Source organism: Parastagonospora nodorum, assembly GCF_000146915.1.
Source record: "Parastagonospora nodorum SN15 chromosome Unknown scaffold_5, whole genome shotgun sequence".
NCBI lineage: Eukaryota > Fungi > Ascomycota > Dothideomycetes > Pleosporales > Phaeosphaeriaceae > Parastagonospora > Parastagonospora nodorum.
In genome coordinates, this window is record NW_001884553.1 from 876,528 (window position 1) to 902,198 (window position 25,671).

The 25,671-nt window shown below is 53.4% G+C and overlaps 10 protein-coding genes across 10 annotated transcripts; 5 read left to right on the forward strand and 5 right to left on the reverse strand.

The window, feature by feature from the left end:
* Positions 1 to 293: 293 nt before the first annotated feature.
* SNOG_03763 (hypothetical protein) lies at positions 294 to 1,265 on the forward strand (the record flags this gene model as incomplete). The annotated part of the gene is made up of 1 exon (XM_001794259.1): positions 294 to 1,265. One exon carries the CDS (start codon positions 294 to 296, stop codon positions 1,263 to 1,265), a length of 972 nt encoding a protein of 323 aa, XP_001794311.1.
* Positions 1,266 to 1,557: 292 nt separating this feature from the next.
* Positions 1,558 to 2,401, forward strand: SNOG_03764 (hypothetical protein; the record flags this gene model as incomplete). The annotated part of the gene is made up of 2 exons (XM_001794260.1): positions 1,558 to 1,664; positions 1,714 to 2,401. The coding sequence occupies 2 exons, from the start codon at positions 1,558 to 1,560 to the stop codon at positions 2,399 to 2,401; spliced, it is 795 nt and encodes a 264-aa protein (XP_001794312.1).
* An 872-nt stretch (positions 2,402 to 3,273) lies between these two features.
* On the forward strand, positions 3,274 to 4,044 carry SNOG_03765 (hypothetical protein; the record flags this gene model as incomplete). Its single annotated transcript, XM_001794261.1, has 2 exons — positions 3,274 to 3,323; positions 3,408 to 4,044. 2 exons carry the CDS (start codon positions 3,274 to 3,276, stop codon positions 4,042 to 4,044), a joined length of 687 nt encoding a protein of 228 aa, XP_001794313.1.
* Positions 4,045 to 4,590: 546 nt separating this feature from the next.
* On the reverse strand, positions 4,591 to 9,718 carry SNOG_03767 (hypothetical protein; the record flags this gene model as incomplete). The annotated part of the gene is made up of 9 exons (XM_001794262.1): positions 4,591 to 5,337; positions 5,388 to 5,453; positions 5,480 to 5,719; positions 5,775 to 6,499; positions 6,645 to 7,311; positions 7,367 to 7,611; positions 7,667 to 8,538; positions 8,606 to 8,754; positions 8,786 to 9,718. 9 exons carry the CDS (start codon positions 9,716 to 9,718, stop codon positions 4,591 to 4,593), a joined length of 4,644 nt encoding a protein of 1,547 aa, XP_001794314.1.
* Positions 9,719 to 10,584: 866 nt separating this feature from the next.
* SNOG_03768 (hypothetical protein) lies at positions 10,585 to 12,171 on the reverse strand. Its single transcript, XM_001794263.1, has 2 exons — positions 12,023 to 12,171; positions 10,585 to 11,925 (listed from the first exon to the last, which is right to left on the reverse strand). The coding sequence occupies exons 1-2, from the start codon at positions 12,079 to 12,081 to the stop codon at positions 10,734 to 10,736; spliced, it is 1,251 nt and encodes a 416-aa protein (XP_001794315.1). The 5' UTR covers positions 12,082 to 12,171; the 3' UTR covers positions 10,585 to 10,733.
* A 701-nt stretch (positions 12,172 to 12,872) lies between these two features.
* SNOG_03769 (hypothetical protein) lies at positions 12,873 to 13,984 on the reverse strand. Its single transcript, XM_001794264.1, has 3 exons — positions 13,954 to 13,984; positions 13,576 to 13,824; positions 12,873 to 13,526 (listed from the first exon to the last, which is right to left on the reverse strand). Exons 2-3 carry the CDS (start codon positions 13,795 to 13,797, stop codon positions 13,137 to 13,139), a joined length of 612 nt encoding a protein of 203 aa, XP_001794316.1. The 5' UTR covers positions 13,798 to 13,824; positions 13,954 to 13,984; the 3' UTR covers positions 12,873 to 13,136.
* Positions 13,985 to 14,345: 361 nt separating this feature from the next.
* On the forward strand, positions 14,346 to 14,498 carry SNOG_03770 (hypothetical protein; the record flags this gene model as incomplete). Its single annotated transcript, XM_001794265.1, has 1 exon — positions 14,346 to 14,498. One exon carries the CDS (start codon positions 14,346 to 14,348, stop codon positions 14,496 to 14,498), a length of 153 nt encoding a protein of 50 aa, XP_001794317.1.
* A 2,028-nt stretch (positions 14,499 to 16,526) lies between these two features.
* Positions 16,527 to 19,812, forward strand: SNOG_03771 (hypothetical protein; the record flags this gene model as incomplete). The annotated part of the gene is made up of 2 exons (XM_001794266.1): positions 16,527 to 17,797; positions 17,818 to 19,812. The coding sequence occupies exons 1-2, from the start codon at positions 16,595 to 16,597 to the stop codon at positions 19,810 to 19,812; spliced, it is 3,198 nt and encodes a 1,065-aa protein (XP_001794318.1). The 5' UTR covers positions 16,527 to 16,594.
* Positions 19,813 to 20,457: 645 nt separating this feature from the next.
* SNOG_03772 (hypothetical protein) lies at positions 20,458 to 23,128 on the reverse strand (the record flags this gene model as incomplete). The annotated part of the gene is made up of 2 exons (XM_001794267.1): positions 20,458 to 22,958; positions 23,095 to 23,128. The coding sequence occupies 2 exons, from the start codon at positions 23,126 to 23,128 to the stop codon at positions 20,458 to 20,460; spliced, it is 2,535 nt and encodes an 844-aa protein (XP_001794319.1).
* Positions 23,129 to 23,455: 327 nt separating this feature from the next.
* SNOG_03773 (hypothetical protein) lies at positions 23,456 to 25,411 on the reverse strand (the record flags this gene model as incomplete). Its single annotated transcript, XM_001794268.1, has 2 exons — positions 23,456 to 24,962; positions 25,034 to 25,411. 2 exons carry the CDS (start codon positions 25,409 to 25,411, stop codon positions 23,589 to 23,591), a joined length of 1,752 nt encoding a protein of 583 aa, XP_001794320.1. The 3' UTR covers positions 23,456 to 23,588.
* Positions 25,412 to 25,671: the final 260 nt, after the last annotated feature.

A 25,671-nucleotide genomic window follows, 5' to 3' on the forward strand; every position in this document is an offset into this window, starting at 1 on the left:
TAGACATGAATGAATGTACCGATCACGGTTGACAGATCCAACGCCAGGTGCATGAGGTGTGAGTGTGCATCGCTGTGACCTGTGTAAGTAAGTCTGGTTCGTGAGCGATGACCATAGGCTGGTAACATAGCACCGAACCAGTCTCCGAAGAGCGGGGTAGCTCCACATAGACACAGGTGTAACAGAGCTTAAGAACGTTAGGATATGTTCAGATGCTTGAGTTATCAATCTCTCGCTACAACTCTGAGCTTTTCCATCATTGATATAGTCTAAACACAGCCAAATCCGCAAACATGTCAACAACAAAGTCAGGCAAAAGAATAGTCTTCACGGGTGGTTCTGGAGTAGCAGGACGTCATGTCATTGAGAAGCTGCTTTCATACGGCCATGAGATACTCAACGTTGATACAGCACCACTAGACAACTCAAACGTCCATACCCTGAAAGCCGACCTCACAGACGGCGCCCAAGCCTTCAACAGCCTATCATGCCACTTCCGCATCGGCGAGCCATTCATGGACGAAATCCGCACCCCAGACGCAGTCGTGCACTTTGCCGGTACATCCATCCCCATTCTCCAGCTTCCATACCCATCTAATCCTCCCAAGGCATACCCCCAACCCATGCGCCTCCCCGACAACGAAACCTTCCGCATCAACACCATGGGCTCCTACAACATCATCGAATCCGCCTGCAAACTCGGCATCAAGAAAATCATCCTCGCCTCCAGCATCACCACCTACGGCGTCACATATGCTGAAGGCGACGTCGACTACCCGCACTTCCCACTGACTGAAACTTCGCCGACAGAGCCCATGGATGTGTACGCCACGAGCAAAGTCTGCATGGAGCGCATAGCGGCGAGTTTCGCGAAGCGCTTCAAGGACGTGGATATTTATTGTCTGAGGATCGGCGCGGTGATTGAGCCTGAAAATCATACGCGCAAGTTTGATGCGTATTTGAGTAGGCCGGGGGATTTCAAGGTGCATGCGTGGAGTTATACGGACGCGAGGGATTTGGGGAATATGGTGGATTGTTGTATAAGGAAGAGTGGATTGGGGTTTCAAGTGTTTAATGCGGTGAACGATGAGAGTGTGTTTGATGGGGATGAGAGTACCATGGAAAGGCTGAGGGGGATGTGTCCGAGGACGGAATTTGTGGACGAGATGGGGAGGAGAGAGGCGCCGGTTAGGAATAGGAAGATTCGGGAGATGTTGGGGTTCAAGGAGGAGTTTCCGTGGAGGAAGGTCTTGGGGAGGAATTGAGCATCCATGAGTACAGATGTAGAATGAGAAACATAAGAATTACCGCCGAGCTAAATATTGATGAGCTTTAGTGATCTGGAATGAAGGTGAGTTGCCGTCTTGATCACCACGAAGTCATGGAGCTCGGGCCATTGCTTGGCATTGGTAGGCTTCAGAGCTCCGCGTCAACGTGAGCTCCATCAACACCGCGAACAAGCACCCCCGCCACTCTACCTTCCAATCTCACTCGAATACGCCATCCAGTTCCTCTATTCAAGTCGGTAATCAGCCAAGAGCTCCACGTTATCCAACAATGTCCGCGATCTTCTCCGGAGCACCTCCGCAAGGCGGCCCTGGCTACTCGTTCAAGCAAACCCCCACAGCTGCACCATCAGGCGAGCGACAACACGGCTTCTACCCGTATGAAAGCCTCACAATCATTCAAATTACTCTCACTAATTCAATCTAGCTACACCGACAACGGTGGTTCAACACTGGGCATCTCGGGTGCTGACTTCGCCATCCTCGCCGGCGACACACGTTCCACCTCCGGCTACAACATCAACACACGATATGCACCAAAGCTCTTCAAGATCGGCGGCGAGGGACCAGAGAACAAGGGCGCTAGGATAGTTCTGTCAGTAGTCGGCTTCGCAGCAGACGGCGATGCGTTGAAGGAGCGTCTCGACACCATTGTCAAGATGTACAAGTACCAGCACGGCAAGCCCATGTCTGTCGCCGCATGCGCACAACGACTCAGCCACATCCTCTACAACAAGCGATTCTTCCCATACTACGTCCACGCCATCCTGGGTGGTCTCGACGAGAACGGCACCGGTGCGCTATACTCCTACGACCCGGTCGGCAGCTACGAGCGAGAGCAGTGCAGGGCGGCTGGTGCAGCGGCATCGCTCATCATGCCCTTTTTGGACAACCAAGTCAACTTCAAGAACATGTACGAGCCGGGTAGCGGAACTGGACACGACCTGAAGCAGAAGAAGATCGAGCCGCTGTCGCAGGACCACGTCGAGGACTTGGTGCGGGATGCGTTCACGAGCGCAGTCGAGAGGCATATCGAGGTTGGTGACGGTCTGCAGATGATGATCATCACGAAGGAGGGCATAGCGGAGACATTCACGCCGCTGAAGAAGGATTAAGCGGGCAGACCAAGTGATGTTGGACATGGCTACACGAGCATAACGAATCAAGATTACGGATCGGCATGAACATTGCCACGGTCCAATAAGAGACATAGAACAGAGTCCATGCAAATCATGATATGAGTACATGCTAGGAAAGCTTATGCCGTGCTTCCCATGCTGATTTCCTTACCCATCTTTCTTAATCGTTACTCCGAATATTTGGCCCCTCTCTCACGTCATACAGCAATACACCCTCACCAGGTGCCGCAATAATGCGTGCGCGCTCAGTCTGAAATCTCTTGGTTTCATCCAAGGAAATTGACCACCTTCTTACGTGCTAACAATCCATCGAGTCTATTCAGAGTTATATATAGGATAAAAGCCGCTCTCTAACAGTGGATTGAATGTGAACGGAGCGCGCACGAAATATTGCTGCACCTGGTGCCCTTCACTCATGAGCGAGCAACATGCAGACGCTTCGCCCAGCGAACTGACGACCATGATGTTCGCTTTCCATCTAGAGTGTCAAATACACCTGCCCTTGACAGCGCGGGCTTGTATGCCACGTGCCAATGTTTGCTCTTGGCGCAGCGATTAGAGGAAGGCACGATGGCTGTCACTGTCTCTCCCCTCGCATAGTTTCGAACGAAGCCTCTTCAAATGTTCCATCATACTCCCCACGCCACGCATTCACCCACCAAGCCCCAATGCCACGAAGAAAACGGGATGAATGTCATCTAATGGGCGACTCTGACTTCCCGTCTGACCAAACGATCCCTCCCAATCCTTTCCTAATTTCCAAGTCTATCAAGGCGCCTGGTTGTCGACGAAAACGAGCTAGCGATCTTCTCATTCCTACGCAACGAGATAAAAAGCCGGCGCGAAATATGAAGACTGAACCCATTGCAAATCAACCGCACCCGCTCGAACATCCAGGGTGCGCCTACACTAATAGTGTGCCTCCTGCGTGAGTGACGTCGCCTCAGCGAGCTCATATTCACCACGATACTAACAAGCACAGTGGCTCCTTTGACGAACTTGTCACTGTCCGCGTCGGCCGTGCTCCTCATATAAAGGAGTACCAAATACACCAAGGCCTCCTCGCTCACCACTCAACCATCTTCGCCTCAATGTTTCTTGGCACCGCAAGGACTCGATCGAAAACCCTAGCTCTGCTCGACGTGGACCCCGAAGTCTTCGAGACGGTGAAGTACTGGTTGTACACCACCAAATTCTGGGCACCCGGCACCAACACCACCGGTAAGATTCCCTTCGATGACAGTAAGATCCTGCAGCTCTACTTCTTCGCAAACGACAACGGCATGCAGGAGCTGCAGAACGTGGTTATGACGCTCTTCTACCAAAAGAACGTGCAGGATTGGGCCATAGCTATTCCGCAGACTAGGGTCGTGTATGTCCGCACGAGGCCGGAGTCGCCGCTGAGACGGTTCTTGGTTGATATGGTGGCGGAGACATGGGGGTTCAGGACAATCAAGGAGGACCAGTCGAAGCTGCCCAAGGACTTTTTGGTGGATGTGTTGGTCAAGTTGAGGGATGCGAAGATGGCGCCGGGCACGGCGAGTCATAAGCAGACGTGGATTGAGGGGATGAATAGGGACTTTTGTGAGAAGTATCGTGTTCATACGGAGGAGAAGTGAGGGCGCGGGAGACGGTGCTGGATGGGATCTGAGCAGAGTATACGATAGATTGTCGGAGTATGTCGTTATGTGAACTCGGGGAAAGGGATGAATGGGATTGTAGGATACACATCCAACAGCTTATCGAATGTACTCATCAACCACGGTGACCTAACAACTTGTGTCCCGAGCATTGGCATTCAGTCGAGCCTGCGATAATCTTGCATAATACATAAGTACATATAACGTAGGATACCACCAGGTGCAACAATAACTCGTGCGCGTTCTGTTTGAACTCAACCTACTATTAGAGAGCAACTGTTGTCTTATATATAAGTCTGAATAGACTCGATAGTATAGGTAGCTGATTCTTACGTTGCAAAGAACTAGAAAAAACCTCAAAGGTAGAAGGCTTAGCAGAATAGCCCTTGGATGGTGCTCAGGATCGTGAGGCACAGCGCGCACGAATCATTGCTGCACCTGGTGATGCCCAAAGGCCGTGTCTACTTCATTTCAACGTGACATTGCCACATACGATACATCTCAAATCTTCACGTATCTTCACGCTCAAGCCTCGCCCTCACCCTGCGTCTTTTTCTTCCCACCCGCCATACCCTTCGCCTTATCCACAACTTTACCCATCGCTCCGAACAACCTCCCAAAGCCAAAGCTCCACCCCTTGATCCTCACGCTCCAGATAAAGAAGTACACTAGCGCCCAGTTACTGCAGCAAAACGCGAGGAAGATGCCGAAATCGCGCCACTTGTCGCTGGCCTTGATGTTGATGGTTGCCAGGTAGTCGTTTCCGACCGAGTAAGGGCAGTACTGGCAAGCATTTGTAGCGTCGGGGTTGAGCAAGTAGCCTGGCGACTGCGCGACGAAAGCCTGTGCGTATTGGCCGCATGTTTGGCCGGGCGGGGCGTTGAAGATTGCGGTCTCGGTCTGTTGGCATTGCACGGGTATGCCGTCGAGGGTGGCGCTGAGGACGCCGCCAATCCAGTAGGTCGATGGGTTGACGTAGTACATCCAGTACCGCCAGAACACGGGCATTTCGGCATACGGCCGCACAACGCCGTTGAACAGACCGAACATGACGAAGAAGAAGGGTAGGACGTTGCTAATGACGGTGAAGGAGGGGGCGAAGGCGCAGATCCATTGGCCCCAGGAGGAGACGAAGAGGTAGAAGAGCATTGTCATTAGGAAGACATAGCCGGCTGTGGAGGAGTCGGTGGGAAGGCCGGCGGGGAAGTACCACAGGACCCAGTAGAGGACGGAGGAGAGGATTGCGATAGGAATTTCCGCGACGACTTGGGCCTAGGGGATGTAAGTAGATTTTCTGAAGGAGATAGATTTGGGATACATACCGTGCAGAACGGGATCCACCCATAAATCCTCGATGGCAATTCTCGCGCTTGCCACAACGCCATATTCTGATAAAACTTTGGAACAACCGCACTTTAGGGTTGTTAGTATTGGTATTTGGAGCGGGGGAGGGATTTGGGAAAACATACTTGACAATCGTGGGCGGGATGAGCAGAATCAAGAACGATGTGAACATCCGATTCTGCAAATCTCCAATCGTGTTACCAAGCTGGTAGAATGTGAAGCCGTTGAAGATGCCAATGACGACTGCGACAAAGAGCTTGCCGTATAGATACGATGGGTCGCGCCAGTACTGGGTGAATGTGCGTTTCGTCTAAGCTGTGTCAGTATCTGTGAACGGTGACATTTGTAAATGGAATTCAACGTACCAGCATAGTAGTCTGAAGCCATATAGGCGCCGCGAACTCTGTCTGTTCTACTTCATCCTGCTCAGCAACTTTCTTGCTGCGATCTGACTTGATGCGATCTATTTCCTTGAGCATTTCCTGATTGTTAGGGGATTTCTGCCACTCGTCGTTCCAGTTGATGCGGCTGCCATCTTTGCGTTTGACAGGCTTAGCGGCGGTCTCGAGGATAAACTCGGCGACGTTCTTGTTGGGTGGGCACTGGACGCCGCGGTCACCGAAGTATTTGATCACATCGCTGCCGTTTTCGCCGACAGGGCCGAAGTAAAATGTGTTGCCTCCGGGGTTCAGAGCGAGGATCATATCGAATTGTTGGATTAGGACACTGGAAGGCTGGTGAATGGTGCAGACGATGGCCTGTCCAGCTGATGCGAGCTTCTTCAAGAAGCGAACGATAGAGTAGGCACTGTTGCTGTCCAATCCTGATGTTGGCTCGTCAAGGAACAGAAGCAGAGATGGCTTGGCCGCCAGCTCTACACCAATAGTGAGGCGCTTCTTCTGCTCGACACCCAAGCTCGAAACGAGCGCGTCCTGCATGTCGTGAAGTTCGAGGAGGTCAATAATCTTGTCGACATAGTCGATTTTCTCCTGTCTCGGCGTCTCCTTGTCCTGACGTAGGATGGCCGAGAACTCGAGAGCTTCGCGGATGGTAGCTGTGCCGTCATGGAGATCCATCTGTTCACAGAAGCCTGTACCTCTTTGGAAGGCCTAATGCTAAGTTAGTATATGCGTCTTTCAGGAGAAGACTCAAGCGACTTCTCTTCGCGTTCCATAGTCCTTTCTCTTTGAAATGACGTACCTTTCCGAGATCTTTCCCATCCACAAGCATCTCACCCGATACGACACCAGTACTCTGGCGCTGCGAGAGTGTGTTGAGCAGCGTTGTTTTACCAGCTCCAGAAGCACCAACAAGTGCAACCATGACGCCTGGCTTAGCATATCCGTGTACTTTGTTCAGAAGCTTCCGTTCACCACCCTGGTATGGGACAGTGTACTCCACATCTTTCCAAGTGAAAACGCTCTCACTGCTCGAGATAGACTCAAGCGCCTCTTCCTCGTTAGCATTTGCAGTCGCAGTCTCTGAGGAGCTGCCGCTCAAGTCTCCGGCTACGACCTTTTCCTCATCGGCCGTACCCTCCTTGACAGCTTTCTTCGCGCGCTTTGACTTCTTGAAAATGAGCGCTCCTCCACCGGATTTGGCGAATGAAAGGCACTCGGTACCGATGACGGTGACGACGAGATAGAGGACTGCAAATGCGATGACGACTCCGAAGTTTCGCCACAGGTTTGATCGTGAGTAGTTGAAACTGGTGGAGAGGTAGTCGGCTCCGGGCACTCTGTTCGAGTTTGGAGGCGCACCAGTCAGAGCGCACCCCTGATATGCAGGATCGATGCCGGGACCCTGGGGAACGAGCTGCTCGGGAGCACATTCCATGATTCGATTGGAAAACTCATTGGCTTCAACTGCCTCGAAGGAGTAGGCGACGGGGTTTACATAGTACTGCGGTTTTGTCAGACATCGCCCATCTTCTCTGCCTTCAAGATTTGAAACTTACCAGCCAGCCGAACCAAATGTACTGTCCCAAAAGCTGCGGCTTCGGAATCACGTAACCAGTGTAGATAATCAACAAGTTCAACGCAATGCCCGAAAACCTCACCGCGTCATCGATTGTCGGCGACAGCGCCGCAAACATACGATACAGTGCCGTGATGCAGAATGTAGTCGTGTAGATGAATAGAAAGTAAATGAAGAATTTGCTCGCATCGACGTCAAGGCCCTGCAGAAAGTACATGATGAGCGCTGCAGGTTGTTAGCTTGCCATGTCGACTGGATAGCTTCAGTGTATCATGCTTACCGAACGGAATGACCTGAACAAGCAGGAGTGGGAAGTCCTGAAGCACACGAGCGATACTGACAGCACTGGGGTGGTAAAAGGCAAAGTCTTCGTGGCGTTTGACGACGTCGCGGCCAGAAACAGCTTTCATGAGTTCAGAGAGTTGCAGCCAGCCGAGAAACAGAATCGAGAAGAAGAGCGAGCCACCACGACTGAAAGCGCCCGAAGTGTTGAGGGACTGGCCGTAGAAGAGCGATCCGACGATGAGACCGTTGGAGATGATGATGAAGAACTTCGTGTATAGAGTCGTCTTATCACCCCAAGTGAGCCAGAACTCGCGTTGGGTACATGCTAATACCTGTCTAATGAAGGAGACGGTAAAAGGCGATTTCTTGCGTACAGTCTTGCTCTTGCCTTCACGTACTGCGCCTTCAAACTCTTTGGCATCCTTGTACTCGCTGTTCTTCAGGTCTGCTTCGTACTGCTCAATCTCAGCGAGTCCCCTTTTGTGCATATCAGACTGTCTGAATGCCCTTTCGAGGTCTTCTGGGGTCTTCGGTGCGCTTGCTTCGTAGCCTTCACGGAACTGGCGTTCGGTCGGATCAGTTACCGCAGTGAGAAAGTCCGCGGTAGTCTGTCGTTCGGGGCAGTGGAAACCGAGATCGATGAAGTACTGGCGTGCTTCGCGTGCAGGACCTTGGTAGATGCAGTGGCCCTGGTCAATGACGATGACCTTATCCATCACCTCGTAAATACCCTCTCCTGCTTGATAAAGCGTGACGAATGTGGTTCGATTCGAGATGTCGGTCATGATGCGCAGCGATTTGGCATAATCCAGGGCGGTTGCAGGCGTCCAGCCCCCGTGTTGAATTGTCCCAACAGACAACGGTACTCTTGGTCGCCAGAGTCTCAGCAATAGAGACACGCTTGCGCTCCCCACCACTCACGCCGCGGACGTACTCGTCACCCACCAGGGTATATTTGGTATGGGAAATTCCGAATATCCTCAGGAGTGCGTCAAGGATGATAGGAATGTCACCCTTCTCGTTCTTCCTCGTCTTGTTCTTGAGCGCGAAAGACAATGTCTGCCAGACATTGAGATTGGCCATATGCGAGTCACTCCTCGGGGTTGTAATTGACTTCTCCGCGAAACTGCTTCTTCTGCTTCTCCGCTGAGATACCTCCATATGACACGTCTCCCTCGACGGAGGCGTAACTCTCGCGATTGTTCGCGATTGCTTTCAAGAAGGTAGAGCACCCAGATCCAGGTCTTCCGAGCACAAGACACATTTCTCCATCCTTGACGACACCAGAGAAGTCATGAATCAACGTCCTCGTCTGCTTATGCTGCCCAAGCCTAATCGCCGGAACCCACCCCGACACAATGCGATAAAGATCCGGTCCAAAAGTGCCGAGCACAGCATCAGGCAGGGTCCTCACAAACGACGCTGTGGACCCCACACCCTTCACTGTGAGATTCTTATACACGACTCCGACCTTCTTCGCCGATTCTCCATCTTTCCGCTTCTCGAAATGGCCCTCTTTCATGAACTCGCCAAGCTCGAAGTCATCCTCTTTCTCCGCAGCCACGGCGCAGATATCTCCTGGCTCCTGGTCTGCTTTATCGCCTGAGTCATCTTCTGTTCGAGGAATTGAATTCTCGGTGGAGGGCTGGTGTGCAGCACTAGGGCGCGTGCTTTTCCTGCTGGTTGTCTTTGCAAGCTCATCCTGCTGGTGTCCGCTCTGACGCGTGCTCTTCCTGCTCAGCGTCCTGAAGAGGCCGTCATTGCGATCGGGCTGCTGTTGGCCATGTGAGCGTGTCCGGGATAATGACGCCAACTCCTCCCTAAGGACATTGAGGTCTTCCGCGGCGGTACGCGTATCAAGTCGCCCAGCGTCGCGCTCGCCCCAGGTGCCTGCGTTGCGGTCGATTCCCGTTGGGCTGCTGTCGTCGCTTTCGCCAGGCGTTGTCACTACTTCTTCTCTTCCATCACGAAGATATTCGTCCTCGTGCCATGGGTTTCGGCGGCCATCTCTTGAGGGTTGGTTCTGGAGATTTGATCCCCAGAGCATGTTGGCGGTTTGATTATTTGATCGTGTGCGTCACTGCTTTGGCTGCAGCACGAGGTAGTTGAGAGAGGGAGAAAAATCGCAACAAGAGAGAGAGAGGATTGATAATAGACGTCAAAGGAAAGGCGCGACAAGGGACCCGAACGTCACAGGGAGATCTCATCGGGGATACAAGGCCAATCCCAATGTTGACAAACGCAAGGCTGGAGATTCCGGAGATAACATTTACTCATTTCGTCATAACACTTTTGATGAACTCGACCTAGCAGAGCTAATTGATACCATCGTGCGGGCCGCAGGCGGAACAACTCCGGGTATACATAACATTCTCCGCTTAATGGACCCTCAACCAGCGAACAGAGTCATCAAATGCTAGGCTGCTCCTGAGCCGGTGGAAACATGAGTCGTGGTGGAGCTGCCGATTGCGATGAATTGGTGAAACAATTTTTTTGATGCCCAGAGGGGAGGCGGCGTCTGATCGGCAAAGACTGGCCGACTCGAGGTGCTTTGAAATACTTCGGAAAGCCGTCCGCGGACTTGAAATTAGCGAAAGTTACACCTGACGTCAGATGTTGATTTGTCGCACAGGTCCCAGAATGCTGGGCTTGGTTGAGGCACGTTGTGCTCTCGGCTAGCCATTCACGGTCGCTGATCTCATGCAGGTGGCTGACAAAAGACTGTGGTTTATCAAACACGACGAATAATAGACAGGGGCATCTAATTGGCTGAAGGTATACACAGCATCGTTATGCTTCAATTGCGACGGCAAGACCCCGTGTATAGCTTCGAGCTATGGGATGAGCTGCTATCCTTTAGATCCTGGTCACTTCTTTCGTATTTGACATCACGCAGAAGAAGACACGCGAGACTTCTAATTGATATTGGATTGTTACAAGCCTTCTGAATGTTCTAATTTCTTCCTGGGTATCGATTTTGGTCTCGTTACAGTGTACGTCCCATCCATCGCGCATGTGCTCCATCTGTCCATTCACAGATTGCCACGCTGCGGTATGCTCAGTCAGAACTTTGGCTTGACGACCTTTGGCTCGATGAGCCTCGGGATATCCTCCGGCTTGTTGTTGCCCTCCAAAATATTGTACACGGCTGTGAAGAGGGGGTATTCCTCTTCTACACCCTCGCTCTTCAAGAACTCGTTCACCTCGTATGCGGTGCTGGTACCTTGCAGTTTCTGGCCGTTCAGCTCCGACTGCTCAATCTCGTAGATCGTCTTGCCGCGCTCGATAGCCATCTTCGCGCAGCGGAAGTTGCGACCACCGGAGCACGATGTAATCACATCTGCAACACCACAGCTCTCCTCGGTGAATGTGCTTGTGCGCGAGCTCTCGCCGAAGAACGCTTTGCCAAACTTGACCATCTCCAATATGCCGACGCGCATCACGGCGGCTTTGGCGTTGTCACCCCAGCCAAGACCATCAACAAACCCGGCTGCTAGGGCGATGATGTTCTTCAAGGCTCCTCCCAGAGATACACCGGCGACATCGTTGACAATGCGCACATGGAAGTATGGTCGGTGAAAGAGGGTCCGGACGTTCTCGTGCGACAGGGGAGGGTACTCTACGGGGAGAGGCGTAAGATGCGCTGAGCGTGGACCAGGAACTGCTTTGCTCGGGTTGATGAGATCGACCTGGGAAGCATTTGGCGAGCCGCTTGGTGTGGGGTTGCGCGAATCCATGGGCGGCGGGTCATACGCGACCGTGGTCTCGGAGTACTTCTCCTGCGCAATCTCAGAGGCAATGTTGGCTCCTGAAAGAGCACCGCAATAGATGTTCAAGGTCATGCCGATCGTCTCAGACATAAGGCGGATGCCCTTCTCGCTGACATCAACGCCTTTTGTGCAACATATGGCTCGCGCATATGGGAGGATCTTTCCTTCGAGTTGTTTGCATGTCCTGGCGATGAACTGATGTGGCAGGACGAAGATGAGGAACGTAGAATCCTTGCAAGACTCGGGGAGGTCGGTGACAGCAACGACGTTGGACGGCAGCGTAATGTTCGGGAGGTACTTGACGTTCTCGTGTTTGGTGTTGATGATTTCAGAGAGCTTCTCCGGCTTATCTGTGCCTTTGTAGTGTCTTGAATCCTTGGGTATGGCGACCTCTTCCTCGTATACCCACATGCGTATCGTCTCGTCAAAGAGAGACGGGTTCTCCTTGACCGTCTCCGCGACAAGCTTGGCCATGGTGGTTCCCCTAGTCTTGTCAGTTTCTGTATGTGCCGCTTTTACATTTTGCTTGCTGGGAACTTCACGAAGTGTACTGATTTGAGCAAAGCGAATGTGTGACATACCAGTTGCCGGAGCCCACAACTGTCACCTTGTGCTTGCGCTGAGCACTGAGAGACGCCATGGTTCTGTATGTGGTATTTGCTGTTCTGAAGAAATTGGTGTACGGAAGGAATGTTGGTGGTATTCGAGGGCGCGGTGGGTAGCAGCGATGGGCTCTGACGTAGCCTGCGGGGTGTGTAGTGGGTTTTGCAGCGAACAATGATCTCAGCAAGCTGGTGGAAGCCAGTTTATATACTTTCGGGAAACGGCTGCGTAGGTCAGAAAACTTTGTTCAAGCTACACCGCCCGCCGAAGCTGGCACTTTCATGCGACGCACCTGTATTGTCGGTAAACGGCAGGACCTCTGGCCTCGGCTGCCTGTGATGCGGCAACGCCGAAAAGCTTCAATTGGCAAGTCGGAGGGTCGGCGCGGAGATGAGAGTCTTGGATGCCTTGGAGAGGATTGCAAGCATTAAAGATAAACAAATTGTTGAAACGAAGCTGCTCAACGCAGTTCTAAAAGTTGCGTTCAAGCGGCAAGGGTCAGGTGAGCTAATGCACTCGAAGCCTGGGTCGGCTGATCGCCGCCAGCACGGATTGGCCAATTAAGTGGCCGTCCGCGTCGAGGCGCATGCAGCTGTGGACGACAGTCTGGTTGACGCATCTGGCAGCTGTACCAAGGTTTGTATAGTCTACAATAAACGGTATATAACGACTGATATCCAAGGTGACGCATTTAAGGCCTCGAGTTGGTGAGCGATCGGATCATGATTACACAAGCAAGGGAGAGGGTGACGCGGCGATTGGCGAGTTGGTACAGTGCGGCAAGCAGCATCAGAGGTCGCGTCACAAGGGCACAGGCAGGAGAGGGTGGTTGAACAATTAATGGTTGATTGGGTATTGCAAGTCGTGTTTCCTTCATATAATCGCATTACTATCCTTCGCCTCGACCTCCATGAATATCATGCAACGCAACGCCAATGAGAACGAGGAAGTGTCCAATGCCCGAGAACGCTGAAGACAATGAATCGCCCTCACCATGCGCCGTGTGCTCATGCTAGAGAGAATGTGGTTCTTATCCACTCATGTCACCGTCCGACAGGGACCGGCCCGCTGCGCACTAGAGATGGCTGTTGTCTACAACGCAAGGCCGAAAAGAGCCAGGAAACCACCAGCGACGACGGGTGCGCCGTACTGAGCAAAGGTGGCAGCGGCACCGGTGCTGGCAGCAGGGGCGGCGGAACCAGAGCCACTGGGAGAAGAACCGGCAGTGCGCGAAGCCTGGGCGCCGGAGGAAGAAGCGGAGGCGGTGGTAACGGCGCCGCTCTCATCGATCTTGAGCTGACCGCAGGTAGCGTTCTTGGCCTTCTCGCACTCGAACTGCTGGGCAAGGTTCTGGTTGGTAGCGTTGACGCATTGGCCGTACCAGTAGTAGCACATCTGAGCGGGGACGGACTGCTCGTAGGCGGCAATGGCGGTCTGGGCGTCGGTACCGTTGCTGCACTTGCAGGTGAAGCTGAGGGAGCTCTGTGACAGTATTAGTCGAGGTCAATTCTCAATCATCGAGACAACTTACGTCGTCGCAAGAGTTGCCGTTGCTGGCAATGTTGGCCTGGCCGCCGCAGATGTCGACGCAGGTGTTGACATTGGCCTCGCACCAAGCGGACTTCTCGGATGAGGGCACGCTGCCGGTGGGCACAGTGCAGCAAGGAATGGGAGTGTTGAAGCTCGAGTTGCCCTGAGCAGACGCGAGGCCGGCAAAGGCCGACGCGGCAACGACGAGAGATGAGTAGAGCATGGTTGTTGGTGGAGAGATTATCGATGCCTGTGGAGCAGCTGTGTGAGCGGGAGATCGGCGGAAGTTGAGGTGAGCGACGGGAGGGCAATGAAGAGCAATTGGAGGGCAGCGCGGGGCGCAGTGGGCTGATATATATGTGCGGGCGGGAGAACTTACAAATGCAGAGGCAATGTTTGAGAGTGAAATCGCTGGGGGATAATGCTGGCGAAGAAAGGCGGGTGGTGGACCGGCGACGGGACTAAATACACTCGAGCCACAAGCACTGGCCGCTGCGGAAACTGCATACAATACACGCTAGGGCTAGGTCAGGCAAGCGCGAACCCCAGTGATGATACGCTCAGACCAAAAGGCACGAACGCTCAAGGTGAGGAAATTGCCCAATTTATCCTGCCAGCGATTGCAACTTGCTGCTCGACGACCTCACGCCCTCGTCTTTCACCGAAGATGCCTTGCGTCTGACGTGCCGCCAGCATGTTTTACGCCGCCTGCGCCGAATAGTTTCAGAAGCAGTCTCAGAAACGCGTCGCATTTGGGTGTAAGCCGCTACCATGCTATACCCCACACCATGCAGCAGCCTCAATCGACCTCTCACCAGCAGGGCTAAGGGCGCAATGCCTGTGCCGCCTGCCGGATACGCGTCGATTCAAACGCCTGTGGTTGGTGCTGCATTCCTCCGCGCCGTGGCCAAGGCACGCAGCTAGGCTGTTCAGAGCGCGCAGAGCAATCATTTCGCGACGGCGGGAACAAGTATGCTTGGCCCGGAGGCAATGGCAAAATCCACGGTCCACGGATGCTCCTCATCAGCATCGAACAGACATGGCCTTGATGTGGCCGTGCACTCGCCATTTCCCATGGAAACCCCGGCGCCTGACACATGCGCCCGTGGAGACGCTTCCAAAAGCTGCCCAGTGCCAACGGGCCGAGCTCCACAGCCTTTCGAACCCACCTCGGCTACATCATCCAACTTCACCGCAGCCTTGCGTCGCGGTGCCGCCGTCATCGAGGCGCTGCTGTCGCGCTGTCGCACTGTTTCAGGCTCGGTTTTGCAGTCCAGGGCGGCAGTTGCTGCGAGGTTGACTGTGCCAAACACCAACAAAAACGCCTCAAACACTGATGCTAATGTCATCACTAGAGCAACAAGCGTCAACGACTTCCGGTTTTTCCTAGCCTACTGTCTGGACAGCGTGCATAAGCGCCGCCGGGCCGCACGGACAAATGCTGCACAAGCTCGACTCAACACCGTCTTTCGCATTTGACAAATCCCGATGAGGAGGCAGATTTATGGATCGCTTCCAAAATCTGTGTTTGCCAATGCCATTGCCATTGCCACTTGTGCGCCTCTCGCATCCGAAGATGGCCGGTGTACAACACCCTTGCGACGCACAATTGCCAGGCATCAGTCTTCGTGTATCTGACCTGACTTTCGGGACACCACTGTAACCGATGAAACAGCTCACGATCATACATGTGCCCCAACCATGATTTTCGCACCCATGCTATAGGAAGACCGCCATCGCATCACGCTCACCCGCCCGAGCGTCGCGTTCCACGCACTTTTTACGACGCCTGTGCGACTCGGTCGTTGACCATTCCATAGTCTCCACGTTCCAACCTTCAGACTTTTCAATTCTGACTAGTCTATTCGTTGTGGCGATCTACCAAAAAAGCACGGCATTGGTTTGATTCGCTGCTATTGATTCGACAATTGTGGCGATGCATTACCCTTCCTGGAATGCCAACAAAGCCGGAAATGGTAGTCCGCGATGTTCGAAGCCATGGTGAGGGGTTTGTCGCTACCAGCGTCGTCACTTGCTGACGTGGACATCAAAACCACCACCACACGTCTCAAGCCTTCGCAAGCCATTTCTCGCGTGACAACAGCTGCGCCGCATCATGGACACTAGAGCCGTTCCTGCCCGCCATGGTTTGAGCGTGTGGTCACCTGCTAACTCTATCACGAACTTACTTTACTTGCTTGAACTTTGCAAAGGTCGCCAGCATTATCTATGCGGCTGATTTGATCCTGGCAGTCATAGTACCAAGACTGGTAACAAACCTGGATTCTTTGATATAGAAAGCCGAGTGCTTAATGTCTGTTTCATCCGGTCTTGACCTTGTGCTCATGACTTCACTCATTATACGTCTTCATGCTATCCCATCGAGCCCATATTGCATACGAAGCCGGTGTAGAGCGCGTTCGAAAGGCGACGTTACTCAGTCCGATGATAGCGGTTGCAGGCGACAAGGACCTTAGTGGCGGCTGAAAACTCGCGAATCTCATGATATCGACCGAGAAACATGTGGCCTGTGCCCATTGCGCCTTCCCTGGGTAGATCTGCAGCCTTATCCATCAATTCTAGTTCTACTACACGTTGACGATTACGACAGAAAGCGGCCAGCGCATATTGGCCATCTTGAAGCTCATGATATAGCCTGAAGTCACACGGGGCCTTGTCGTCGCAATCGAAGCGAGGCGATAGTTGGGCCTTTGAATGCCCCCTTTTCTTCCCACTGTAGTTGTAGACTGCAGTACTGTGTTCTTCTGCAACAACTAGAACTTTGTAAGAATACCAATAATTTTGGTCGCAACCTCTAAATTTCTGGTTCTGGCTTGACGTTTGCAGTGTTCCCACGTGCAGGGACCGGCAGTCCAGATGATGTCACGACTTGAGCTATGCACTGCAGCGTCTGCGCGTCCACACGCGGGCGAGTTTCTGCCGTTCTGGTGTCGACAAATCAGTACGCCGCGCCATCTTTCGCAACACATCTCCATCCGTCGCCCGTGTGACCCAGCGAGATGCAGACCAATTATTTCGCCTGCACCTTGGGTCAAGCTTCTGCCCTCTCATGCAAACCCAAGGCATATCGAACCGTCCCTGAATTCGTCGATTTGCAAGCACAACTACACGCTTTCCTTCCTGCGGTTGGCTTTTCTATCCCACAGCGAGATGGAGTCGCGTGGACGTATAACGTCCTCACCTTTGGCGATGTCCAACAGGGAACCGAAGTCTTTGCATCACGACTCAAAAGCGGGTTGAGCAGCTCCGAAAATACTGTTGCTCTCTTATGCCACAGCTCTCCTGAATTCCTGTTTACATGGCTGGGGTTGATGAAGCTTGGCCGGTCCGTCCTGTTGATCGCGCCTCAGTGTCAACCAGCAGCCATATTGCACCTCTGCAAGTCGTGCGAGGTTTCCACACTACTGTATGATAGCGGGCACACAGAAAGAGCGAGACAAACTGAAACCCTGGCAAAGGGCGAGAAAGTAGCCGGGTTCAAGTCACAACTACTTCCCTTGCAGGAGGATGAGGATGTGTTCGACGTAATCAAGGAGGATGCCGACCTGAGCATCGACATGATTGTGGTTGATGACACAGCCACTGCGTACTTACATCACACTTCTGGAACTTCCTCTGGTCTTCCTAAGCCTATACCACAATCGCATCGAGGAGCAATAGGAGTCTTACCACATTTGCCGAAAATACCGGGTATTGCATCTTTCACAACTACGCCATTATATCACGGAGGAATCGCAGACCTATTCCGGTGCTGGACCAGTAACTCCATGATTTGGCTATTTCCGGCCAAAGATGTTCCGATCACAGCACGGAATATTTGCCAATGTCTCGATGTCGCCAAGTCGTACTCGTCAGAAGAGATGATCCCGAAAGTAAAATATTTTTCATCCGTGCCCTACGTACTTCAGATGATGGAGTCAGACAAGCAGGGGTTGGGCTGGCTGCAGTGCATGGACATTGTTGGCGTCGGCGGTGCCGCTCTGCCCGCAGAGGTTGGCGATCGAATGGTCAAAGCTGGCGTCAATCTCATCTCGAGATTCGGCAGTGCTGAGTGTGGCTTTTTGTTGTCATCTTTCCGCGACTTCCAGTTGGACCAGGATTGGCAGTACCTGCGAAACTACAATCCTCCTAGTCTGGTCGATTTCGAGCCACGGGATGGTGATCTTGCGGAACTGATCGTGAAACCTGGTTGGCCCCATATGGTATGAAGTGATCCATGAAGACTGAGGCTGTTGCTGATGGATCTCAGGCTAAGAAGAATCGTGAAGATGGATCATTTGCAACTGCTGACCTCTTTGCACGTCATCCTAGCATACCGGATGCCTGGTTATATCATTCGCGCGCCGATTCGCAGTTAACCCTCATCACTGGCAAGAAGTTCGATCCGGCGCCTCTCGAAGCAGCAATAGCAACCTCGCCACATCTGGATGATGTAGTGATATTCGGGGATGGTCGACCATTTCCTGGTGCACTCCTGCTACGCTCAGAGCAGTCGAGTCAACTATCTCACCAAGAGCTTCTCGAAGCAATCAAACCAACGGTAGAAAAGCTGAATCGCGAAAGTCAAGATCATGCTCGTATACCATTTCATATGCTGGTACCCCTGCCTCATCAAAGCCAACCATTGGAGAAGAGCAGCAAAGGAACGCTTATCAGAAGGGCAGCCAATGCTCGATTTGAGAAGGTTGTCAATGCGGCCTACGACTCCCAAGAAGTGGATGGAACTACAGAGGTAGCAGATGAAGATGTACCGAAGCACCTCATTGGCCTCATCCAGGATATGACTTCCCAGTCCGATGAGCTCTCAGACGACATGGACTTGTTTTCTTACGGTGTTGACTCTATCGCCTGTATGCAGCTGCGGACTCGTCTGAGAGGACTTATACCCAACTGTCCCAAAGAGCTACCGATGAGTGTTATCGAGGACTGCGGAACGATTCGACGGCTCACTGATTACGTGCTACGGAAGCGACACGGCGAGTCAGACGCGAGCGAGGAGGATGAGGAGAAACTAATGATGGACCTCGTGAAGCAACATGGCTCGTTCGGCAAGCACGCTGCTTCAAGTCAGACAAATGGCCAAATGAATAAGACTGGAGAAGTTGTTGTACTCACCGGAGCCACTGGTGCGTTAGGCGCCCACATTCTAGACCTGCTCCAAAAGAAACCCGACATCGAAACAATCTACTGCCTGGTCCGTGGCGCAGACCAGCACGCCGCACAAGAACGCGTCAGCAAATCTCTCCAACAACGGGGTCTATCTAATATCAACCTCCAAAAAGTTAAAATCTTCCCATCCCAACTCAGCGACCCTCATCTCGGCCTCAGCAGTGACCTCTACACCCAGCTCGCCACCTCCACAACCTCCATCATTCACATCGCATGGACCGTAAACTTCCGCCTCAAACTACGCAGCTTCGTCAAAGACAACATCGCCAGCGTGCGCAACCTTCTCGACTTATGTCTCGCCGTCCCACGCTCTGACCCGCCGAGATTCACTTATTGTTCCTCCACCGCATCTATCATCAACAGCGCGCCTGATGCCTCAGGCCAACTGCCAGAGTTGATCCAGCCGAACCCGTCATCCGCCTCACCACTAGGCTACTCCCGCTCCAAATGGGTCGCAGAACACATTTGCCTGTCCGCGCACGAGCAGACGCGTCTGCACGGCCGGATTTCCGTCGTCAGGGTCGGACAACTTGCCGGCGCGTCGGACACGGGGATATGGAATACGAAAGAGGCATGGCCGATGATGTTGAGTACTGCGAGGCTGATCAAGTGTCTCCCGGACCTTGGTGACGAGCCGCTAGATTGGCTGCCTGTCGATGTTGCTGCGCGGGCGTTTTTGGAAATCACTAGCCCGGCACAGGGCTCTGGGGATATGCCGGTTTATCATGTTTTGAATCCGCATGTGGAACCGACGTGGAGACAGTTGCTGCAGTGGCTTAAGAAGGAAGAAGACTTCGACATCGTGACGCCTGGAGAGTGGGTGAAGAGGCTGGAGCAAGCTGAGGGGATTGAGCATTCTGCGATGAAGTTGCTGGGGCTGTGGAAAGAGGCGTATGGGGGTGAGTGGGTGGAGGAGAGGGGGAAGGAGAGGCCGGTGTTTGGGATGCAGGAGACGAAGAAGGGGGTTGAGGTGTTGAGAGATGTGAGGCCGTTGGATGAGGGGTATGTGGAGAGGATGTGGGAGTGGATCATTGAGAATGTGAAGTAGATGGGAGGGTAGATGTTGACGTAGGTACATAACGTATAACATTCATATTTGGAAGTACTTTGTCCACCAACCCTAGAACTCGAGTAACATGTATACTTCTTGGTTATACTATCCTTGTATGCCGAATGTCTGTAAATCACGCAAATTGTATTCCTCCGGGGTTGGTCTCGCCTGGTGACCCATCCATCAACTCCAAATATAAACCCCACCCACTGCCCTATCTTCCACATACGACCATAGGACGATGACAATTGGGCTTCCCGTCCGCTCAGCCATACACAAGCATCGTACCGGAGGGTTAGTAGTTAAGTGGGTGACCATTAGCGAATCTCCTCTGTTGTATGTTTTTGGATTTTTTTGGTGAGTGGGGTTGGTGGAGACTTAAGAATGGTGGATGACTCGCGTTGATGATCTGGAAGTTATTTTTGAGCCGAGGTGGAGTCATAGTAAGTGTGCGCGAGCAATGATACTGAACGGCAGGAATGTTATATCCAAGTCCGAATAGATTTGACAGCTAATCAGCACCATTAAAAAGGTGCTTATCGTGTCTCGAAGTCGTACACGCAGCCTTACTCAACTTCCACATTCTGATCGTTATTGTCCAAACACAGCATACAATCCCTCCCCTCCACATCATCTCCCACCTTACTCCCACTCGGGCGTGTCCACCCACATCTTCGCACTCCCAAACCTTACCGTCTTCCCATAATACTCCAACATAGCATCAACCTCCATCCTCTCCTTCTCCCACCACTTCCTCAACTCCGCCCTCCCTTCCCCTCCAATCCACTCCTCCTGCCCACCCCGTCCCCACCTCTTCCGCACATTCCTGGAAAACTCAATCGCGTGGCGCACGTCTTTTTTCTCTGCGCTTTTCGTCTTCAGCGCAATGTACGGGTGTATGTTGAGTAGGACCGCGAGGTCGAGGAATGTGGATAGGGGCGTGGAGGGGAAGGAGGGGAGTTTGGAGTGCTGTGTGAGGGCGGTGGAGGCTACGGCGTCGAGGTATGTGAGGGGGAAGGTGTTTGTGGAAGACTGCGAGAAGAGCAGCAGGGAGGCGTTTATGCAGGATGCCAGCGGGGGCCAGATTTTTGAAGGGGCGGGGAGGGTTTTAAGCGTCCACAGGTGGGCGAGGGACCATTGCAGGGTGGGGTTGAAGGTTGTGTCGGTGGGGGCGGGGAGGGTGGAGAGTAGGGGCCGGATTGTGCGGTGCGTGTATGTGAGTTTTAAAGAGCGGGGTTTGCCTCTTGTCGAGGGGTCTTCGAGGGATGAGGTGTCGACGATGGCGAGGAGGGATTTGCAGGGCTTTTGTATGGTGCGCATCTCGTCGACGCGTTTTGTTGACTCGGCGGTTTTGAGCGGCCGGGTGTCTGCGGCGATGGTGGCTTTCAGGTCGGATGTGAGGGCAAAGGAGAGGGGGAGGAGACCTGGACAGGCGGTTGTGTGGCTTTCGAGGAGAGTGACGACTTTCCAGAGTTGCTCGGACTCTTCGGGAGTCATGCTTGCGACAATGACTGGAACTAGGAGATCGAGTGTGTCCGGTAGTTCTCCTGCGCGAAACCTCATGGCTGTGAAAGTGTCGTCTTCTTTTGTCCCTTGGATCATAAAGTCGGTGGCTAGTTTTGCCCAGAGAAAGACTCCATTCGCCTTTTCCGCTAAGGTGTTGATGACGTTCATTTCCTCCACGTTGTCGGATCTCCGCCGCATGGTAACCAGCGTCTCGGTCTTGTCGAAAGTGTTCATAATGTAGGATGCCGCGTCCTTCTTCGTCCACTCATCCAGCACCAGATTCGGCCTTCCTTCAAATGCTGTTTCCAGTTCCGGGCTGTCACAACTCGACACGATGATCTTGACGTTATCCTTCTTCGCCGCGCTGATGATCGCTTCAACAAGCTCGCTCGGATACTCGTCTATTTCATCCAGCCCATCCACCATGAACATAAACTTCTTGCTCACATCCGAGACCATAAGTCCAAACGCCTTAGTCAGCTCCTTGAACGTAAAGTCATGCAGCCCTCCCCCATAGCTCGTAAACTGCTGCCACCTATCCGCAAACAGCCACTGAATAATCCCCTGATCCTGCTCCAAAGGGCCATAGATCATATCCTGCAGACTCTCATAGAGTATACTCCGTAGCAACCCCACGCCACTCTTCTGCAACTCCGTCCCCGCGTTCCACAAGAAAAACGCCGCTGTGATGCCCGGCGCCGTGCCCGACCACGCTTCCAGATAATCAAAGATTTGCGCGTTCCGGAAAAGATGCCGCGTCAGCGTCGTCTTGCCACACCCTGGCTTCCCACGTATCCAGAAGAGATTCTCGCCGCGCACATTGCCAAACCACTCCAACAACCCGCCCTCATCGCCCATCCGCTCATCCTCAAAAACCCACCTCATGCTCCCCTCCGCCGGCCCCTCAACCGCACACATCCTCTCCTCCGCCTCGCCAAACCGCAGTTTCCCAAACACCCCCTCGCAGAAATAATCCTCCTTTTCCACCGTCACCAGCAGATCCACAATCTTGGCGAACTCGTCGACATTCTTCTTCTTGCTCGGTTTCCAATCATTCGCATGGATTGCGTCGAGCGCGTCGTTCTGCCATTTCTCCCAGTGCGTGAGCGGCACGTCCGAGCCGTCTTTTGCAAACACGGGCAGGCCCGTTTCCATGGATTGGTCCAGGTACTGGCGCAGCGCGAGGAGCAGCGAGGTGTCGATTTCGCGGCGCAGGGCGCGCAGTTTCTTCTTGGTGCTGGTGACGTCTTTTTTCTTCCACGGGCCGGCCATTAGGGCGTCTCGTGCGGTCTGCCATGTTGGATCTTCGGGTGTGCCCCGGGCTTGCGCAGATATCAACGCATCTCTTAGCCCTTCGACGAGGAGTTTGACGTCTTCACTGTGTTTGAGGAGCTGTTGGGCTGCATCGCTGAGTTTGGTGGATTTGCGCTTTTCCGCCTTGTCAGCCTGGAGTTTTTTCAATTCGCTTTGGTCGACGGCGTCGGTTAGTCTGTAGAGATTGTTGATGATATTTTGCAGGATGAGTGCGTTTTCAACGGGTGTTGTGGATGCGTCTTCGGGTTGGTAGATGTTGTGGTCTTTTCGCAACGTGTTGATGCTGAAGTCGATGATCTGGACCAACGCGGAGGAGAGCCCGACTGCAGGTATTGGTTTCATCTTTCCCGTGTATCAATCGCTTCTTTCGCGGGCGCCTAGGGTATATGGGAATGTTTAAACATTAGGAGCAAAAACTTTGTTTTGTTGTTTGCTTTGTCACTATTCTTGGGGACGCACGTACTTCTTGGAAAGCCGTCGGTGTCCGTCTCATCTTGAGGCTAGTGCGCCTTGACGGCCGGACAGGGGTGGCAAGGGACGCAAGGCAAGCGAGGCGACTCATCTGAGACTATTGATGTTGATCTTTTTGGCCTGCGAGCACTTGGCAACAAGTCACGAAAGTCTTGTGAGAGTGCATACGATGATCCATAAATAGACAGCGTAATCTTGCTGTGATTAGACTACTACAACTATACAATAAAGACACAATGGGCTTCGTAAGATACGCAGAGCCAAATGGTAGACGACTGTGCACGAGCGACTCAAGGGAAATAAAATCCAGTACATGGCGGGTATCTCGAAAGAGAGTGTCCGGTGTATGTCCTCCCATAACTGCAAATGCAAACATGACGCATATAGAGCGTGAACGACCAACGGTTTTCAGAACAAAAAGAAAGAAAGAAAGCTGACAGCAATCAAGAACAAATTTGACGCTGTTTAGACTTGCCCTATCATCATGCTGGGGCCTGGGATGGTGTAGCCTCACTTTGGCCGGCCTCTTGCCGCAATTTCGCGACTTCGGCGTCATCTGCTCGTGCGGGATGCTTGTTGCCCCGCCACCCCTCACTGTTGTTCTTCGGCGTCGAATATTTCATGTGGTACTTGGCTTGGTCCATCTTGTGGTTGGCTTCGCGTTGCACCTGGTGTCGAAAATGGCTAGCAGGTAGCGAGCCCTCTTGCTCCAGTGTATCCAAGTCCTCCTCGTCGCTACTGCTCATACTGCTGCTCCTGCTTATCTGCGTGTAGACAATGTGTTGGCCCTCCTTCTTCTTCCTCTCTCTCTGCTCGTTCTTCATTGCTTCCATCTTCTCCGCGTCGCCTTGGCAGTCGAGCGTCTTGACGTGGAGGCCTGGGAAATTCGACTGCATGAACGCCTTCAGTTGTGGGAGGAGTTTGGCGTTCGGTCTGTAGGTTCCAGAGTCGTTGTCGATCACAAGCTCGTAGTGGCTGGGATCCTTGATATGTGGTTCTTCCTTGGGCGGGCCATCGTCAATATCATCAGGTGGGTGGCTCTGGTTGTGGCCGCCATCCTCGGGCGGCGCATTCTTAGGATGCTTAAGCCGGCGGATGAAGAACTCGCCCGAGAAGGCAATATATGCTGCGACATCGCTGTGCATAGTGTGCTTGGACAACATGTCAATGCCGAACTCCTTGCCGGTTTCTGTGAAGCGGAAGAGGCCATCGAGCGTAAGGACGTATGTGAAGATGCGGCCGCCCTGGTCAAAGTGTACCAGTTCGAGGAACTTTTGCGCAAATTCCTTGCAAGGCTCCTGGAAAAGCTTGAACTCGGTCGCATGGTCAAAGTTGTACACTCGCGCATGCTGGTGGTGTAACGCCTTGGAAAGTATAAAGCCCCTGACGCCCTTGGCCGTGAACATGGACTTGACGAAGGGCTTGAACTCGACGTAGCGGTGGTACATGGCTTCCGGGACTGGTCCTCGCAGCTGCATCTGGTTCGACTGGAAGTTGTACTTCTCGGGCTTCGGCTTGCCCGTCCTCTTGGAGACCTCGCCAGGCTCATTCGGCTCCTTCTGGCCCAGCAGGCGTCCCAGCAGCGGCGAGTAATGCCGTATCCAGAACTGCGGACCTATCGTGTATGTGCGACCGCCGTTGTCATCCTGCGTCCTGCCCAAGACCTCGACGCTCACATTCAGCGTGCCGTGCATGTGCTCGACCTTTCTGAAGCACACGGCGATGGCGCGCAGAAGCCAGGCCCTCTTGCTGACCATGCGCTTCTTGATGGGGTACGTCTGGTCCTTGATGCCGCCCCCATTGCTCGTTGACGGCGCTGGATATGACGTGCACGTTGCCAAGGCGGTCGTCGTGGTCTGCGGGGTCCTCGTCGTAGATGCGGCACTTGAGCTTGAAACCCGAGGCGGGGACGTTTGCGACTATCCACTCCGCAATTCCACACGGGATTCGTGTTCTGGCGCACGGTCGGGGTGCGCAAGACCAGCGGTGGGTCTTCCTGGTGTCGCTTCGGCAGGTTCGTGGTGAGCTCGGCCATGATGAACGGGTCGGCCGACAGCGTGTTGATGTCGGCGAGCGGCAGGTTGTTCGCGCGGTGGAAGGTGAACTTGACCGTGTAGCCAGGCGGCGCGCGCGGGATCGGGGTGTCGTCGAAGCCTCCCTCGGGGCCCTTCTTCTTGCTGCCGCCCGTGTTGGTCTTTTGCGGCTTCGGCGGCTCCTGGTTTGCGCCGACGGGGCTGTCATGTTTCTCGTCCTGCGCCGCCGTCGCATGGCCGTTCTGCATCCTCGAGTCCTTCTCCGCGGCCATGTTTGCGACAGACTCACCGGGTGCGCTCAGTTGGTTGCGCAAGACACTCCCGCCCGTAAGCGCGAGGCAGCTACGAGACAAAGTATCGCAGGCGCAAGGATCCAAGACTAAGACGCCAGAATCGCAGAGTCATAAAAAGCAGAAAGTGTCAGATCTCAGCGACAGAAAGGGAGTTGGTGGTGCAGAGGGTTGGTCGCTGTGGCTGGCAGCAGAGGCGCAATCAGAGCCGGAGCTGAACGGAATTCACTAGCTCTGACCTG